At 33.3% G+C, this 19,886-nt stretch overlaps 2 protein-coding genes across 9 annotated transcripts; both read right to left on the bottom strand.

Moving 5' to 3' along the window:
• Positions 1-1,853: 1,853 nt before the first annotated feature.
• On the bottom strand, positions 1,854-4,262 carry LOC108968815 (probable serine/threonine-protein kinase DDB_G0276181). Of its 2 annotated transcripts, none has more exons than XM_018933088.1 (6): positions 4,157-4,262; positions 3,917-4,071; positions 3,533-3,648; positions 3,355-3,479; positions 2,796-3,027; positions 1,854-2,732 (listed from the first exon to the last, which is right to left on the bottom strand). In XM_018933088.1, coding segments are annotated over exons 1-6 (1,338 nt in total). In that variant the 5' UTR covers positions 4,159-4,262; the 3' UTR covers positions 1,854-2,024. The 2 variants fall into 2 exon arrangements, with proteins under 2 accessions (XP_018788633.1, XP_018788634.1); XM_018933089.1 differs by having other exon boundaries at positions 3,355-3,461; positions 4,157-4,261.
• Positions 4,250-19,814, bottom strand: LOC108968816 (tafazzin homolog). 7 transcript variants are annotated; one of them, XM_018933091.1, is made up of 7 exons: positions 19,513-19,814; positions 15,928-16,087; positions 7,633-7,761; positions 7,454-7,561; positions 6,957-7,345; positions 6,821-6,872; positions 4,250-4,386 (listed from the first exon to the last, which is right to left on the bottom strand). In XM_018933091.1, the coding sequence occupies exons 1-6, from the start codon at positions 19,636-19,638 to the stop codon at positions 6,828-6,830; spliced, it is 957 nt and encodes a 318-aa protein (XP_018788636.1). In that variant the 5' UTR covers positions 19,639-19,814; the 3' UTR covers positions 4,250-4,386; positions 6,821-6,827. The 7 variants fall into 7 exon arrangements, with proteins under 7 accessions (XP_018788636.1, XP_018788635.1, XP_018788637.1 ...); XM_018933090.1 differs by lacking the exon at positions 4,250-4,386 and having other exon boundaries at positions 6,270-6,872; XM_018933092.1 differs by lacking the exon at positions 4,250-4,386 and having other exon boundaries at positions 6,270-6,872; positions 15,928-16,075.
• Between the last annotated feature and the right edge of the window lie 72 nt (positions 19,815-19,886).

The raw sequence follows: 19,886 nt of genomic DNA, 5'->3' as shown, positions 1-19,886 counted from the left end.
AATAAGGGGTCGGGAGTGGGGATAGCCCGACCCTGTTTTTCTCCATAAACGATATTTAACCGGCGCGATACTAAATATTCCCCATTTTAAAGAGTAATTTCAAGAGAAAAAGTGTGCTTCGCAAAGTGTATATGCGGCATGGTCTGAAGAAACAGCATTAAATTCAATAATCAATGTGCAAAGTGAAAAGGCCAAAAGTCATCGCAGCCGAATAAAAAAGTTTGCTAAATTATCAATTCAAAAGTGTAAAAATATTAAGTGCGCTTCGAGAAGTGTATATAAAGTTTTATGTGAAAAAAAATTATTAAATTAATGAATTTAATAAATCTGCCAAACGAGAAGGTCAAATGTGAAAGCAGCCACAACAAATTGCAAATTATATGAAACTTTTGAAAGAGTTATTGTGATTTTTAAATATTGCAAAACTTTAAAAGTTTCCTATGTAATTATGTGCATACATATGTACATATATGTATGCATCTTCCAATTCTTTGAAAATTTTGAATTCAAAACTTTAAATATTAATAAGTGTGGTTAAGTGTGACGGTACTTGCCTCTAAAGTAAATCAGTATTAGTAAAGTTGGTTTATGGAAATTTGAATAATTAGTGAGTATCGAAAAAATGGAATTTCACAATTTCTGAATGCCAATTCAATTGCTGGCATTGATTTAACAAATTACATTTTTGGCTCAGGATAAATGTTAAATTTGCTGTGCCAGTATTTTTAGCAACGGATATAGATTGATTTCTTTACCGGAAATGACTATAGTAAGTACAACAACAATCAATTGATATATTTTTGTTTAAATAAGTGTACTTGAATTTAAATTTTTATTATTATAGTGTAATTTTTGCATGTTTAATAGCAGTAAAGATAATCGGCATTGTACTAAAATATAAAAATATAGATTGAACAAAAACCGAAGTATTTGCAATTAAAAACAATTCCTTACCATAACTCGATTTTGGTCGGTTGGTTAGTATTGGAACTACATATACATATATTGTAGTGATCCTATATGAACAATTTGTTCGTAGTATTTTTTTTTTTTTTTTTTTTTTGTTTTTGTGGGTAATAATTTATGCGAATTTCGTGAAGATTAAATATATGAGAAAATATCAAATAAAAAATTTCCATACAAGAAATTTCTGCGAATTATGCGAAGTTCGTGGCAAACTTAACTGTTCAAGGTATAAAAATTATGTGACCATACATTTTTAGGAATATATATTACTTAGAAAAAAAATATATACACGTATAAAAAATATGATCAATATAGCCAAGTTATTTTAAAGTAAACATGTTAAAATTAAATTAAAAATTTATTTTCAAATTAAATGCGCTTAATAAAATATGTTAAATGTATTTTGTAAATATAAATATATAAAAATATCTTCAATATTTCGTGTTTATTCAAGTATGTTAAAATGAAAGGGAAATAGAGGAATAATAATTGAAAATTAGTGTTTAATAGTTCTTATATATTCAAACATTTATTTAAATTTAAAATTGACTTACAATGTTCGCCCCGATATATTATATTAAATTGAATATTAGGAACAAGAAAAATTTAATTATTAGTTTTATAGGAATTTGCAATCCTTTATTTTTATTTCGGTATAATTCAGCGTGGGTGTTTTAGTTTCGATTTTAACGTTTGAATATGTTTTTATTCACATGTATTTCTCGTTGTTTATTTACACGCTAAATATTAAACCTAGCCTTATTTAATTGTGGATTGTGGCCACCATTTAAAACCATGAATATTTCTAGTTAATTTTCCCACTAACTGTTTTGTTTACTAATAATTTTTTGACACTTTTTTTCGAAGAAACATTGCACAAAATTGTGTATATTCTAACGAAAATTAATACACATATTTATTTCGTGAGCTTTTTAAAAACTTACAATTTGAAAATACACATTACACTACAAACTATAAGAAAAAGCATTTGTTATGAAAGTACCATTGACGCACATCTATAATAATAATACATACATACATAAAATAATAAAGTAGTACTACAGCAACTCTACCAAGCGTTTGCGCAAAAGCAAATGGTTCGGCCGCAACATCGGCTCGTCACACCAGCAAGCTTTGTAAATCGCTTCATAACTTTCTTCCTTGTCGCGATCGTGCAAACGCAATATATCTTCAAACAACACTAGCAGATCTACAACATCACCTCTCGTGCTGCGTTGTTGTTGCTGTCGTATTATTATTGGTTTTTTATTTTTTGGCGACTTCTGGGCTATCGGCGACTTACTGCAATTCAATTCGGTGTTTAAATTACGCATAACATTCATTTTCGCATTCAATGAGGCGAATGGCCGACGAGCAGCCGACTGATGCAACTCTTCCGCACTGCAATCAGAGAAGCGCAACTGTTCTTCGGGTTGTTTGGTGCGATTGAGCACATTCGTCAGATGCACCAATGAGTGATAAGTGATCTCCTCCGCTGTGAGGTTGCCACAATAGCATTTATGATCTCGATCCATGTTCGTATGCACCACACTTGTGCAGTTTGTTGAATTGGTTGGAGCGGCGCTATCGGGACGCAGCTTATTTTTGACGACCTGATAGGCGACCACTTCATTGCACGCAATGATGTGATAAGGTAAACGACGCTGCCACATTTGCCACATGGTGATGCCCAGTGAGTAGATGTCGGTGGCCGCTGTGAGTGGTTCCTCACGTAATGCTTCGGGTGACATGTAACGCACGGTGCCCTAAGATTTTCAAAATTACAATAAATACGTTATGTCAGCTAAAATTTGTAATGCAATATTTACACGGGCATTGCCTTTTGGTGACGTCATCGGAGAGTCAATCTTCAAGGAAGCACCAAAATCACAAAGTTTACAGACATATTGCCGGCGACTGAAAGCAGTTGTTAGCGTTTCAACGCGTAAATGTTGTTGTACACCAACGAAAGATATCAACACGTTCTGTGGTTTTACATCAAGATGTAGTAGGTGCTGCTTGTGACAATAAGATAGGGCCGACAGAATGTCCAGTGTTATGCTTAGAGTGAAGAGAGAGAGAGAGAGAGAAGAATAAATTAAGCCCTAACACTGTATAATTACTTCGATTCATGCGAGTTTTTTGGACTCGACGGATTAGAGTTGAGTGGTTGGATCACTGAATATTTCACCTAGAGCTTTAAAGCATTAGAAACTAACTCCCATAACTCATCAGTTATAAAGTTTTGTTTCGGCAAATCGGAATCGGATTTTCGGTGCGAAATTACGCCGTGGCCATTCATTAAAAAATATATATTCTAACTATTTTGAGTTACGCATTCTACCTCTAAAAATGATTTTAAAAAAAATGCTAAAATTTCATACTCACTAAATTCTATGTTCCAGTGGCAGCACTGTGGCCTCAAGTACATCTTGCAAACTTTGACCCACCAACCTCTCCATTATGACAATGCCGAAATTCAGCGTAGTTTCAACCTTAAAAAACACACGTGCCTTTAAAGTTTTGCATTTCCAAACATCTGAATATTGGAAAAAAATAATCTTACTTTTAAAATTCGTATTATATTGCGGTGCTTCCAGCCCAAAATATGCATTTCACTGCGCATTGATTGGGCATTCGCTTTGCTCACATTTCGCACGATCTTCACAGCCACCGGTTGACCTTAATAAATAAATAATTTTTAATAAATTAATATTCGTGTATTTTTAAACAAAAAGTATTATTAGCAGTTGGCCACACATTGAATTTACCCTCAATTTCTTACAAGCAATTTATTTTCTTTCAATTCCACGTGAAATGTTTTTTTATTTTTCACACAAATATAACTTCAAAATGAGCAATAAACAACTTAAGCTTCGAAAATTGTGTTTGTAAATAATTATTCATAAACAAAAATAATTATTCATAAACAAAACAAAAACCTTTTTACCTCGATAAATCGCTTTGAAGACAGTGCCAAAGGCGCCACGGCCCAGGATTTTGTATTTTGTGTGTGTTGGCAGTCCGTCCTTCAGTATCTCATTGCGATTGGGCGTATTCAGTACAATGGCTTGTTCACTATTGGGTGGAACTTGTAGCAAAGCCCTAAATTAAGCGCAATTATTATTACAAATATTTAAAGAAATTGATATAAGTATACTGAAAATCGAAAGGATTTTTAATTGCTTACATTTTTAAATTATATATTTTGGTCACAGCAAAGGATCTTTGTTTTTTATTTTTTTATTTTGTAATTTCTTATTCGCCGTGTTAACGGAATATTGTTTGTTACTGTTTGGTTGTTTGTGCGCTATGTAAATTTGTTTATATTTTTACTCATTTGACAATGATCATAGAAAAACTTTGTTTACTTGTCAATGTCTCGATTCCGCTGTAAACAAGTTAAAGTGTCCCCAGTGGCTTTAGTGGAACAAATACAAGTGATAAACGGCCGATAATGTAAATAATTAATATTAAAAAACAAAATATTTTTTTAAAATGCAAACAATATAAAATATATGCTAAAATAATAATTAAGAAGCCTAGCAAGAAAGCATAATATTTGTTATGCCCAAGAATTTAGCTTTATTATAAAGATAAGGCCTTGTCATTAAGTTTTAAAAGTGATTTCCGACAAGTGACCGCCGCAGCTGGCTGGATTAAATTCCAGTCGATAAGCTTTCCGACTACTTTTTGCAACAATCGGGGTCATATGTTAGCAATCAAGCGCCGAATATCCCCTCTCAAAGCGTTGATCGTCTCGGGTGTATCAATCGAGTATGAGACTTACTCACTATTTAAGTATATACATATACAGCAACAGCGGTCAGAAAGACCAACTCCAAAAAAAGTATTGTCTCGAGTCGATTAAAAACAATTTATTGAACCAATCGTAATCATTACAATTCTTTAAAAACTTTCAAAATAGGCTCCTTCTGCGTCGATTCAGTGTTGCCAGCGCGATTTCCAAGCATAGAAGGCGTCACGGAAGGCATCCTCCGGAATAGCCTTGAGAGCAAAGGTGCAAGCTGCTTGTATCCCCATTCATCGGCCTTTTCAGGCAAAGGAGCAAAAAAGTCCGGGGGCCAGTGTTGGGCGGCTGCGGAAGCGTTGGAATACCGGCCTTGGTTAGGTAGCTGTTCACAAGAAAGGCGGTTTGAGCCTGGGCCTTGTGCCACCGAAACACACCACTTCTCGCTAAAGTAACATCTGTATTTGTTCACCTATTATCCTCATCGATCTATATGTATAAATGATCAGGATGTCGATACGAGTTGAAATACGGGTGACTGTAGGAAGTTTGGGCTAAGTTCGGGTATAATCGAACATTTTATACCCTTGCAAATTACAAGAATCAAAGCCATAGAAATACCTTAAGGTGCACAACGTTAACCAGAAGGTCGGAATCCGATTACTAGTTATACATACTATATATTATATATAATTTATACGCTGATCGACATATTCGACAAAAGGTTTGTTAGAAAAACCAAAATCATTGTATGCAGTTTATGGGAGTTGGGGGTAGTATCGAACCGATTTTATCTATTTTTGTCAATACTAAATACTATCAATATGCCACATACTAACAAAATGCTCCCTGAGATTCATTAAGGTACCCCACATACCATTACCAGATATTGTAAAGTCACGCGGATGTTATATGTGTATTATATGGCGGCTACGTCAAGTTTTCGCACAATTTTTTCGATTTTATTGGTTTACTCATATGTTAGACGATATATGTGGAATCAAGTCAATCGGAAGTTCGAAAATTTTTATAATGGATTGTCGAAAAAGTCATTTCGTATTTTGTCAATACATGTCGTTGCAGTCATATATCTCCAGTGCTAACAATCTCATTGTGTCATACCATATAGTGTTGAAAAGGTGAGATTTTAAGCTGCAGTTGAAATATGAGTGAATGTAATGAAGAAATTCGCTATATTTTGAAATTTTTGTATAAAAAAGGGAAAAAAATGCCACCACTGAATTTTGTGAAATTTACGGAGACGATGCCGTATCGGTTCGTGTAGCACCACAATAGTTCGCTCGCTTCCGTTTTGGAAATTTCGAAATTTCAATTTATGCCGATGGAATAATGTCTCCAGCGGAGCGGAAAAATGGCAAAAAGTGGTCGACCAAAATCGTACCTATTTGTTTATTTCTTTATTAGTATAAAAAAAAAAAAGTTGAAGTTTCATTAGAAATACGAAAAGACTTTTTCGACTACCCAATATTTAAAACCCGCAAACCCCGCATGCGATGTTCTTCGTGTGGTTTTTATAGATGGTGAGCTATTATATATTAGTGTTTTTGTTTATTATAGTTAATTTTCCGTTGATTTTAGCAATTAATATTTAAACATAAATATTGCATAAGTGACAATAATCATTTTGTAGACGTTATTACATAAATAGACTTATAAACATAAATGGGAGTCCTACTCAAAACGTTAAGGTTGACATATTTCTATAGTATTTCACCGCAAAGTAATTAATTAACTGCTTAATTTTAACTATTCCGTATGCGAAAGAAATAATATTTTGATCAGATCATCTAAATAATGTTTTGTAAAAATACAGCAAGTGTAAGGAAATTTCGTTGAGACACTGCTTAAGTGTTATAAAAATTTTGGTTACATAAATCTATGTTTAGCTTTTTTGAGTAAGTCTTATATTGCACTTTGTTTTTGAAATTGAAAATTATAATTAGCTAAAAGCGTATATCTCATTTTTGACTTGTTTTTGCTGCTTACTAATCGTTAATTATATAAATATAAATATTTGTTATATATTCTCATACTCAATCGCTTTGAGTAAAATGTAAACGAAATAATTATAAACGAATTTACTTAATCACTATAGCCGTTTTTTATGCAGTTCTTCGGTCTCTTTGCGCAAATGCTGTAACAAAAATATATATTAGTTAAATTTTTCATAAAAAAAAACAAAAAAAAAACACAACTTTTATCAACTACAACAACTCACATGAAATACGTCCTGTATTTTGTCCGTTATCAACTTGCGCGCCTCTGACTCTGGCACTTTACGATCTTTCAGATCCTGTATAAAGTCTTGCAAGTCTATGGGTTGACCGATATTTAGCGTCACCTTTTTACCCCACTTCAGCACGTATGGCTCAGTGTTGGGCAGCACTTCATCCATGCCCTCATGCCACATGGGTAGTATAATCGGAATGCGTGGCGATTCGTATATGATACGACCCACACCCCATTTGAGGCGCATCTCCTCTTTGGTCATGTTCACTTTGCCCTCGGGAAAGACGTGCACCCAATGGCCGAGCGCACATTTTTGTATACACAAATTGACAGCGTCCTGATAGACGCCACTGCCGCGCACCACTGGAATGCATTTTCCTACATACATATATGGAGAAGCAAATGAAAAAATCATTAATTAAATTATATAATAACTAAATTGTTTGCTTGTAATTTAATTTAAATATAAATATATCGTACACTCACCATACATGAAGAAAGTCGAATGATATTTATTGGTGAAACAGATGTCGTGCGCCGCCATCGACCAACGTATCTTAAATGTGTTGCACACATAACGCACGGGAAGCACACCTGTAAAATATTTTTTGTAACACCGTTAAATTGCATGCAAATAATTGTACATATTTATCACAATACTGTACCCCATAGGCCGGGATCATCGAAGCATGATTGATGATTTGACACTGTGACTAGCGGCACACCGGCTGGACGTTTCGCTATCAAATTGATCAGTCTCTCTCTGTTGTACACCACGGTTCGATTGAGAAAAACTGCAATCAAAAAATAAATTGTATAAACAATTTAGAGGAAGGGGTTTTTTGTTCGTAAAATTGTAAATAACTATTTTTGAAGTATAATATAAAGGCTGATATATTTCGAGGTTCCCTACTTTTTTAAATAAAAACACAGAAACTTCATATTTAAATGTGGATTTATTGAAAGAACATTCCCTTAGCATTTGTCTTTTATAAAATATATTTTCAAATGTTGGCTGCAGTTAAGTCTCAGATGGTGCTTCCGTTGAATCCAATTTTCGATGACTCGTTCGAGCATATCGACTGGTGACTGGCGAACGACACGCGTGGTGTTTTGCTCCAAGGCCTGAATCGACTGAAATCGACCGCATAGACTCTAGACCCACAGGTAAAAGCCTAACGGTGTGATATCACACGATCTTGGTGGCCAATTGACCGACCAAAAATGTGAAATTATCTGCGCACCGAAGTGTTTTCTCAATAAATCCATTAATTTATGTCTTGTTGAAACCAAATTTTGCTAGGATCACGAGTTTCAATTTCAGGCAACAAATGATCGGTTATGATGGCGCGATAACGTATCACCCTTGAGTTTCCTATATTGAATCAAAAAACAAACAAAATTTGCCAAAAAAAAGTGCTTTCTACAATCATTCCTTTTTTTATAGCTCTATTTTTACCTCTAGTTGCAGCACATTATCATTTTTCGCTTAATATAGGCGTGGCAACAATCCGATATCGACCATCTGCAATATCAGCCACCTAAGGATGGCAATGAACAAGTGCAACTGATCAAAATATCTCAATTCTTGATCAAGCTATCGCTCTCAAAGACGGTTAGATGAATGGATGGACACACAGACAACAAAATAAATTTGTCTCGGCGTCCTGATATGTTTGATACATATAAATCAATATATATGTATATGTATGTCTCTATAACTCAGCACCCAGCCGAGTGCAATCATTCTCCCTCCCTTTTCCTCGCTCTATACCAGTATAAAGCCTAAGCAAATAGAATAGCTTAAGCATGGAAAGAACGCCCTCTAAATACATAGAGCTGAGTTAGAGAAATGTTGAAGCTTTACTAAATGCATTTATAAGCAAGTAAGATAAGGGACTGTGATTTATTTGAATTTACATGAACCGATAATTCAATTTTCTACGAATGCAATGAGCAAAGTATTAAACCGATTTACATGGATTAGTTTAAATCAAAGTGCAAATCAAAAGAAATTAGACATCGCAGGGCGCGTGACAAGCTTTGGTTATTGGAGAAACCTTACATATGTACGAACACACCTGGCAAAGTTCAACACAGAGGTCGTGTTCACTACGCATGTAACTGATAGTCGATATTTGAGTTATCTAATAAGATCGCGACAGGTGACAATAGGTCAGACGTGGTGTATACTAATCGAAATGTTACTGTTTACGGCTATTATATGCAAGGCCTCAGCGAGTCTAGACTTGTCTGGTAAAACTTCCTTGCTGAACTTGCTGCCTAGCACTGTGGTTCTGCTCCGGAATACCCTCAACCTTGCTAAGTGGTGGCAGAACACCACAATCAGTTCTCAAGCTCCCGCTGAACCTTGCAAGTAAAGAAAGGGTTTATGCAACATCAGCAAAAGTAGTAGAAGCGGTGCTCTATTGCAATGGTGCAAATTGATCGTGTGCTTGTGTCGCACAAGCGAGCGATTGAAGCACGGAATCACAGCTTGCAAAATATTCGGTGCAATCGAATCTTAATCGGTGGAGTGGTTGTCTTGAAGGCAGGTGATTTCCGGCGGATGTCGACAATTGCCGAGCGAGATACCGCGGCAGACGAAATAAACGTTGTGAACTAAGGTAGTGCGGTTACAATATGTCTGGACTCTTCGCACAATTGCTTGTCGAGGTCGCCGAAGTTCGCTTGCCGACAGATACTAAAAGCCAAATAGACTACGAAAAAATATATGTAATTATTGCCTAAGACGATAAAAGAATTAGTAGAAAAAAGTTAATATTATATATGCTCGGTTAGGTGATGACCTACATCTCAATAGATACGGTGATGACAACTGACGAACACAACCCCTCTCCAAAATCAAAAAAAAAAAAAAATATCTGGAAATAAGGAGTACAAAATTTACGATACTTTTTGAACAAACCTCGTATTAATTACCGAGCGCTGTAGCTCGCACATCAAGTTCTAATGATTTAAAAATCTTTATCACAAAATTAATAAATATATTTAGCTAAGTCATTACATAATATAATATAATATAGTATAGTGACTGCACATTGTTGATGAAATAAACAATAAAGCAAAAAGTGCGCGCAAATGTGAGCCAGGGGCAGACGCTTTGAAAATATGCAAAAATAATGCGATTAACATTGACCACGTTACCAAAGCAGTATGCAGTTTACAGTAGTGTGCATATAGATATTCATATATATGAGGAAACTTTGTTTACTTGGCTGGTATAGCGATTTTTTATGCTGATAGCGCCGGCATTGGCTCGAGTTCGAGCTGCAGCGTCCATAAATAATAGCTCAGCGTCTTCACAAAAGCAAAAGAAACGCAAATGCATAACAACAATAAATACAAGAAGAAGCAGAGCAACAAGTTCAAGAGCCAAAAAAGAAGCTACACAAATGTATGTTTGTATGTATTTACTTTACATTTGTAACGTGAATTTTGTTGGGTTAGGTTATACGATGATGCAAGTCGTAATGTCAATGAAAGCGACACCAAAAGCTGAAATTTCGCCAAGCGACAGTTATTGACATACAAAAATAACAATAACAAAACAAACGTTAACACGTAAACTATAATACCCTTCACATATACCAACGATTTCATAAAAGTACGGAATTTTGATCGTTCAGTTTGTATGGCAGCTATATGCTGTAGTAGTCCGATCTGAACAAATTCTTTGGAGAATGTACCGTTATCTAAAATGATATTGTGTATCAAATATCGTGAACATGTCTTCACAAATAAAAAAGTTTTCCATACAGAGTCTTGATTTTGATCGTTCAGTTTGTATGGCAGCTATATGCTGTAGTAGTCCGATCTGAACAATGTCTTCGCAAAATGTACTATTGTCTAAAATAATAGTCTGTACCAAATTTCATAAAGATATCTCGTCAAATAAAAAAGTTTTCCATATAAAGCCTTAATTTTGATCGTACAGCTTGTATGGCAGCTATATGCTGTAGTAGTCCGATCTGGACAATGTTTTCGCAAAATGTACTATTGTCTAAAATAATAGTCTGTACCAAATTTCATAAAAATATCTCGTCAAATAAAAAGTTTTCCATATAAAGCCTTGATTTTAATCGTACAGCTTGTATGGCAGCTATATGTAAGAGCAGTTCGATCTAAAAAATTTCTTCGCATATCGCAGCGTTGCCTTGGACCATAACCCATACCAAATTTCATAAAGATATCTCGTCAAATAAAAAAGTTTTCCATATAACGCCTTGATTTTGATCGTACAGCTTGTATGGCAGCTATATCCTATAGTGGAGATAATGATGTTTGTAAAATTTCAGGTCAATATCGTAATAACTGAGGAACTGCTATACAGGCAGATAGATAAATAGATAAAGTTAACTAAACCGACTAATTTATAGAGACTCCAACGTTACCTTCTGGTTGTTACAAACTTCTTGGCAAACTTAATATAAACAAACACTAAATTAAAACATTTTTGGTTTTCGTTACCACAAACACTTAAACAGCAAAAACAAAAAATGCAATGAACGACACAAACGAATTGGGAGCGACGGCGTGCAGTTGCACCGATGAGCAGACACGGTGGGGGCATAGCGATACATATAAATGTACGTATGTATATACTCTCGAGTCAATTCGAATCAGCTTTGTCTGCTGTGTGCGCGACAATAATTATTACAACAATAGCAAATAGAGCAGGAAATAGATAGGCGACCTAGTGCATAAAAATAGCACAATGAATTTGTTCTAATTGGTGAGCGATCTTTTTTGCTTTAAAACTAAATTAGAAGTACTAAAGGTTAAAATATACGAATAAAAATATATACAAAGATATAAGTACATTTATAAACACGTGACAACTCAGTATATGCTCTCAAGACGCTTATTTTTTGAAGAATAGCATAACTTAAAAATAAAATAAAAAAAATTTTTTGGTATACATCAATAATTGCGCTTAAAACCTTTATTTGAAATGAAAATTATTATAACAGTGCATTTAAAATTATTGTTGCTGCTATTTACTCTCCAAGCTCAAAAGGTTTAGCTAAACCGTAGCCACTTTATTTTTAAGCTCTCCACTATTATACAAGTATATTTTTTCAATTTTCATAAATCTCAAGTTATATGATTCTTCTAGTAAAAAAGAAGGGTTGAGAGTAGTCATTGTACCCATTTGAGCAGCTGCTTGCATAAAATAGCTGATTTCCATACATACAAACATGCGAGAGTTCAGTAAATGCAATTAAATCCGTCCGGTAAAACTTTGCCTCTGTCAAATTGAACTTAACCTTCGGCATTCATAAGAATATATTGATGATGCTAGCTTTCTTCAATTTTCTCAAGCTTTGTTTTGATGTTTCGATGATTTTTTTTTTTTTATTTAGACTAAGTGAAGGTTGAATTTACAGTTTATAAACGACTTTATGCAATTGAGGCATAAGATGAATATCATTTTTAATGAACAAAAAAAAAACACAAGAAAAAACGTTAACTTCGGCTGGACCGAAGCTATAATACCCTTCACAGGTTCAAGTTTTCTTGCAACAACTTGATTTTGATCGTTGAGTTTGTATGGCAGCTATATGATATATTATAATGGTCTGACATGGAAAATTTCCACATATATCTGAGCGATGCCTTTAAAAATAATCCGAGCTGAATTTCGTGTCGATATCTCATATAAAAAAGTTTTTTTCATACAAGAATTTAATTTTCTGACATTTTTGGGGTAAAATATTTTAAAATCGGCCCTTGCGACGCCATTTTCAGTGACCCCTCGAAAAAAATATGCGCACTCGTTAGCAGGATAGTTCCTTACAGAATTATCTTAAATGAAAAAATACGTGTTTTAGTTAAAACCTTAACTTGGAACTTGGACCAGGGAAAAAAATGATTTTTGGCAGACATTTTTACAAAAAACTAAAAAACTTAGTGAAAATTTCGCGATTTTTTTTTTTTTCAAATAGTTGTCATTGAAGAAAAATACTTCGTTCAAGTGTTAAGGGCATTGTATCTTAAAGACCTGTGTAAAATTTAATGAAAATCGATTGAGTAGTTCTGGAGAAATCTTGCCAACCAACTTCAAAACACGCAGTTTCCAGAAAAACGCGTTTAAAGACGGCGTACTTAGCCTAGCTAGCCTCAAGCGCAGAGCGCCAAATAAATTTAGTACAACCGCAAATTTTTGATAAAATAATACATGCAAAACTACATAAGCCTTTATATAAATAAAGTATATAGAATACTCATAGTATATAAATTATAAGGAGCGTTATCTTTGTCGCAAAAATTTGGTTTCCGCTCTCTTGGCACCTCGCTCTACGCGATACACATCGCCAGCTGCACAACTCTAATGCGTACTAAGCGAACGCACCTGCCTTTGTGAAAGCGCACAAAGCGCGTACGAGTGCAAGTACAATGACTTTGCTCGTACACTCATAGGTGGCGACACTTCGTTCAGTGCACTGCTTAATTTTTACTCTAAAAATACATTTATAACAACGCATATTTACTTATCAAACTAACGTGATTTACACATACAATGGCTCTAATTTCTGAACTCACTTCACTTGTTTTGTTTAATAAATTTGCGTCGTTGAAAGTGGAATGTTAAATAACAAAAACAAAGTGCAATAATTTCATTATCTGTATTTTTATTATAAGCTGATAAAGTTTATAAAAATTAGTTAAATTGTTTATTAAATGAAAATCGAATTTGATGAGTGGGAAGGCAGCGCGAAAATTATAAAAATTTCATTGCACGCCATAAGAATCAACCTTTCCAAGTAACGACGATATAAATTTTGGTTCTCTAAACTCTTTTATGGCATTCTTTATCGTTGTGTTTGTATGACAGCTATAAGGTATAGTGGTCCGATTTGCAATGTCTTGGATAATAATTTATGCCAAAATTTAAGAAGATACGAGTATATCGTTAAATAAAAAAGTTTTCCATACAAGAACTTCATACTGGCCGTTCAGTTTGTATGACAGCTTACTCTCAAGTGGTTCGATATCGACAAAACGGACAAATGAGCATTTTCTTTGGAATAAAAGAGTGCGTGCGAAATTTCAGATCAATATCTCAAAATTTGAGGAACTACAAGTAGTTTGTGTATATATGTTGTATATGCAGACAGATAGACGAACACGACTAAATCGACTCAGCTCGAATGGTCTTTTATAATTTTTGAACTAAGTTAAGCATTTACGATATATTCATCGTCAAAAATCAACAAAAAAAAACCAATCACGAAATTTTTTACAAATTTTTTACAAATTTTTTTTAATTCCACATAAACCCTTTTTCAGTTGTATCAGCCACGCGGCAATAAGTACATTTATACAATGTAAACAATAAACAGCTGATAGAAAATCATTTGGATTGGCAAGTGTAGATAACGCAAATTCTTTATCAAGAATATGTGTAAACTCAAAAGCTTTTAACATCTGATTTTAAACAATATATAATATCATGGTTCAGTTATTTCATACTTTTTCGTTAAAACAAGTCATAAAGTCATAGAGCAACTACTGGATAGTGCTCTATTGGCATACTGTTGAGAAAAAGATTGTGTAAATTTAATCAAAAATTATTAAGTTTTTTAATAAAAAAATTATAAATATATAAATAAAAAATTAGCTTTGGATGTTTATAAATATAATAATAAATAATAATAATATAAAATCATTAAATTTGTTATAATATTAAGGCTTACTTTCAATTTATATATGGCACGAGTTATAATGAAAAATTAATACTGGTAACATTTGAATCTATCTAAATAGTACTAATTCAGGTTAGGTCCTATTTATCTGTATGTCTGTAGAAAATTGTTTCATAAAGTTTTGTATAGCAATTCGCATTTGAACTAAGTGCAGTAGCCCTCAAATTGTGCGAAAAAATCTCATTCTACTCAATCGACACAGTCTTTATAGTACTAGGGCAATAAATATTTCACAATTTCTTGGTCGAATTAATATTTCTTTATCTTTAGGACTCACTTTTGGTATGTGATTACATGTTTATACCCTGAACAGGGTGTTTTAAGCTTGCCACAAAGTTTGCAATGTCAGAAAATGTCGGAGACCCTGAAAAACATACGTTTTATTTTCTTTTTTTTTTTAATTATTTTTAAGTAAAAATACATTTATTGTGACGTAACTGTAACAGTTAAACATATGTATATTATATTTTCGCGATATTTATTCTTTTTATTTTCAGAATAATTATATATTCTGCAAAGTCATAGTACATTATTTTGTTCTATAATCAATAATATTCTCAGCACTTGCGATGAAACAAAATTGTTAGGTAATTTTTTATACCTTGGATTACATTATCTGTTTTTACTTATCAAACATAAATACTGAAGTCGATAAATGATAAATATTTAAATATTTGGATATTGATAATATGTATATACACAGGATTATATTATTAACGTTTTTTAATTATTTGATGAAGGAACCAAAATTTTATATTTTACTAGAATATTTTTCGCAAGAAAAATAAAAGGTGAAAATTGCATGAAAATTTCATTTCTTAATCAATCAAGTCATTTTTCGCTAAAGCTTATGTTGTCTTAAAGCTTTTAGTTGTCAAACATGATGGATTGTGTAGTAACGAAGATGGTAGCAAAAAGATAAATAATTTAAAGACATAAAAATCTATAGTTTTTAGCTCTTTGTTACAATTACATAAATATTGAAAACCTTTGTGCATAATATTTAAAAAATTCATAAGATCAGATAATACAACAATTTACATCGAATAAATTGCCATTAACCCTGTAGACATTATGCACATTTCAAAATATAAAACAAACAAAAAATTAGTGGTACGAAGGTAAAAAAAGTGAAATAGTCTCTTATGTAACTGTAAGAACTATGGTTTCGACACCACCCCACATGTGCCAATGCATCAAATTATAGATTAATTATAGATCGATATTTACCCAGTACAAATTTAGCAAACAATCCCACCGCTGTGATAGCAATTTGGCTAGCAATATACCAAAGTCCCGAAGGACACCGCAAACGCTGGAATATCCACTCTATGTTGTAGCCCATAGCGATTCGCTGCGGTTGGGGCTGTTGTTGAGGCTGGACGTGAAACTGGCGGAAGGCGAAAACGATGATGAAGGCGAAATTTTGTTTTGTTTTTGTTGTAATTAATGGATGTCGGTGGATAATGGAAAGAATATATAAACACAAGAGAATTAGCAAGTGGTATATATATAATTTAATATTTTAATATTATATTTTTATTTTCGCTGTCAGCTAAACAATATACATATGTATATTTGTGTACCAATAATTACTGCTTAACAATATTTTATCGCTTTTAAATTCACTTTTTTATTTCGCCGAATCTGTTGCATAAACACAAGTGCAAAAAAGTGCGTGTGGCACGATTAAAACGCGGGCGAGTGCTTAAAATAGTTTTACAGTTTTTTTTCTTTAAAGCAATTCTTTTTATTTATCTATTTAATTTATTTTTTTTGTCTGGCAATTTCACTAAGAATTTGTTGTCACTTAAAACATAATTTTCCTTGATATTGTGATTTAGTTTAATTCATGTTTTTTACAATTATATAGATGAGCGATTTCTTAAATGTAACTGTTTTATTTACTATAATAATAATATAATAACAAATGATAAGTACTGCAACGGAACATATTTTAAAATTTATTATTGCAATAATTGTTGCAAAAACGTGAAGTTTTGCTATGTTAAACATTTAGTTTCTAAACAGTGGTTCCATCCGAATCATTTATTTGGGGATTATAGAGTTACTTTTGACAATAAGCCATACGAAATTTTATAAAAATATATTGTAAAATAAAAAAAATGTCGACCCCTAAACTTGATTTTGCTCGGGTGTGGTAGTTGTAGCGGCAGAAAACATTCTTGAAGTAATTTCGAGAAATGGTGACGAGTTGACAGTCCTTGGCTGGATAAAAATCCAGATCCGTTCCAGTTACTTAGACCCAACTGTCGTGGGAAGGGGATCGGTCGCTTTGTATAGCAGCTATATGCTATAGTGGTATGATCGGAAAAATTTATTCAGGGTTTATAGCGTTGACTTGGAGAGTAATTCTCGCGGAAATCCGTGAAGATATTTTATCAAATATAAAAAATTATTCTGATATATGAAAAACCTCCTGGGAGGAAAACTTGGTGGCAAACTCAAAAAATCATATGCAGGGTATAATAACGTGCATGGGCTTGAAAAAATTTAGCATATTTATTTAAGTATGACTTGTAAATAAATTTACATACAGACTAGAAAACTAAGGGAACTGGCTGCTTAGGCCTTAGCATATTTATTTAACAATGAACAATACTGAAAAGGCTGCTCCGCCTCATGCATATGCTAACAATGTAGGAATAAGTGGGCCCAACCCATTTACATATTTACCGCATGCAATCAGGAAATATAATTGCCATACTATTTATTTATAAATAATAATTAATATTTATTACATATTTAAATCATACATTTTAACAAAAAATGTCAAAAAGTTTAATAGTTATATTCATTGCTACTTGAATAAAAAAATTTAAAATGAAAACAGCGTCCCTTGCCATTGTAACTGTAGTTCGTGAGAGAAGTTGTAAAATAATATGAGTGTCCGGAGCATCGAAGCCCGTCGTACATATGTACATACTTTTACATAGTTCCTACACCGTTACACAGATTTATGTTACTCATACGCCACCAGTGCCACTAGAACAAATATAAGCATTTATAGTATCCACGCAGGTTCGCAATAACAACAAGTGAAATACTATTGTCGCGAAAAGTTTGGGTTTCTTGCGCGTAAGTGCAAATATGCTAGACATATGTACCATAAAATTTATGAGTTTGTTCCTGCATTCTTTACGTGATTGTTTCAATGAATTTAACAACATTTTAATTAATACTATTTACCGTTGTTAAGTCGTAAAAGCATGCAACATCTTCAACATTTCTTAACTAAGTGCATAAATTGAATGAATTAATTTCGGTAGGTCTCCTGCTGCTTCGCCAGGTCGTTGTCGTTGACGTTGTTCTTGTTGTTGACGCGACGCTTTTCATAACTAAATATAGCACTGCATATTTTATAAATTTTCAAAAGAAAATATACACTTAAAATTTTCTATTTATTTATGTATACATATAGTATAGGACTTTTATAGTGATTTTCTTTTTGTTTCAACACAAATTTCTAATAATTCAACTGCAAAAACTACTTGGTTTTACAAAATCTTTTGTTTACTTCACTTCGCAAGTAGGGATTGTTCGCGCACGACACTACGGGTGTGTTTGTTTTTGCGCACGTCCAAACGGTGGGAATTTGCAAAAGTGACTGGTAGTCCACAATCAGCAAAACATGCAACGAGCGCTAGAATTCAAATAGAGTCAGCTAAGAAACTCTCAAAAGAGCGAATTAGCATTGTGTGCGTTGACGGTGCTCATCGAATTTTTGATAGCCGTCGAATGAAAGCACACACATATTCCACATTTATCCAACCGCTCGCAGTAGTGCGGTATAAATAGGGGGTAAGAGCGTTGAACTACTCCAAATTGAGTCGTCATCGTCTCGCCGGCAATGACACGCTTGGCAAAGTATTACACTCTAAACGTGTTGACACTTTTTTCTCCGGTTTGCTTTTACTTGCATCGCTTTATTGCATAGACAATAATGTCTAAAACTGAAGTGAAGGTAAATATAATAGCGTCGGAAAAACTAGTTAATTTGTGGATAAATTAATTTAATTAATATTAATATTTTATATCTAAAGAAATAAAGAAAAAAAATTTCAGAAATATTTTCACATATTAGTACATGTAAAGAGATACAAAAATACTAATAAATATAAAAACGGTTGTTTTTAAAATGTATGCATGTACATAGCAAATACAAGAAATATAGCAAGAAAAGCTTATCCCTAAAATTTGATATTTTAACTAATTTATTAATTGAATTGATTGTGTTTTGTACAAAAAATTACCTTTCCAAATCCAAATAGCATTGCATTTTAAAAATGCATTTTAAAAATTGTTTATAATTATACAGTTCTAAAATGTGATTAAAACGGAAGCATCCATTCCTAGATGTGTTTTTCGCCACTTTTAGTTTAGGATTTTTGGATAACCATGGAATATACACATGTACATAAAAATATGGAATATACACATGTAAATTAAATTTTGTGACGAGTTCAAACAAACTATATGACACATGTTTGTCCAAAGTTTCATACTTCAAATACTATATATTCCACATATATATGCAATATAAAAAATAACCTGTAATCTCAGTGGCATTTACAGAGTTTAGAACTGTTTAAATGTTTTATGCATGGCGCGCTTTGGTGGAGTAATTGCGTTCGTCTACTTCACAGCACCACTCAACAACTTATCGACGTGACACTCTGTCACATAACCATAAGTGTTCTCAAAGTAGTGTCCATGAGCTCAAGGTAAATGATTGGATCGATTTTGAAAATGAAGCTTGAAGCCATTGTTTGCAAGTAGCAGATTTCTACTCACCTTTTTCGATGAAGTTGGATATCCGGCAGTGCAAGGTTTTTGTATGCGCGCCATGGCAATGCAACTCCCACGATTTAGGAGCCGCATTCGGCCACACAAATTTAATCCCGCMACAGACAACAGCATTATTATTGATATGTACCACGTTTTCAAACCCCAAACTCTGCTAATAATACTATAAGACAAAATGTCCACACCGAACCACCAAAGTGCCCAATCCGATTATGGGCAATGGTCAACGCAAATTGTTCAAATGCTTCCTGTTTTGGCTCATGCCTAATTTTTGCAAAAGCTAATTAGAATTATTTATCATTTAACGCTTTTGACATTTGCTTTTATGTTTTGTACATATTCGTAAATATTTACATTTTCTT

Source organism: Bactrocera latifrons, unplaced genomic scaffold (genome assembly GCF_001853355.1).
Source record: "Bactrocera latifrons isolate USDA-ARS-PBARC rearing strain unplaced genomic scaffold, ASM185335v1 scaffold_23, whole genome shotgun sequence".
Classification (NCBI taxonomy): Eukaryota; Metazoa; Arthropoda; class Insecta; order Diptera; family Tephritidae; genus Bactrocera; species Bactrocera latifrons.
The sequence above is the reverse complement of the archived record's forward strand: the minus strand, read 5'-3'. Positions and strand labels throughout refer to the sequence as shown.

Excerpts from the sequence above, each read along its gene's own strand:
- LOC108968815 (XM_018933088.1), bottom strand. Across the intron at positions 3,649-3,916 it reads CTTCAAAGCGATTTATCGAG|GTCAACCGGTGGCTGTGAAG; the intron begins GTAAAAAGGTTT and ends TTATTTATTAAG. Across the intron at positions 3,480-3,532 it reads ATATAATACGAATTTTAAAA|GCACGTGTGTTTTTTAAGGT; the intron begins GTAAGATTATTT and ends AAAACTTTAAAG.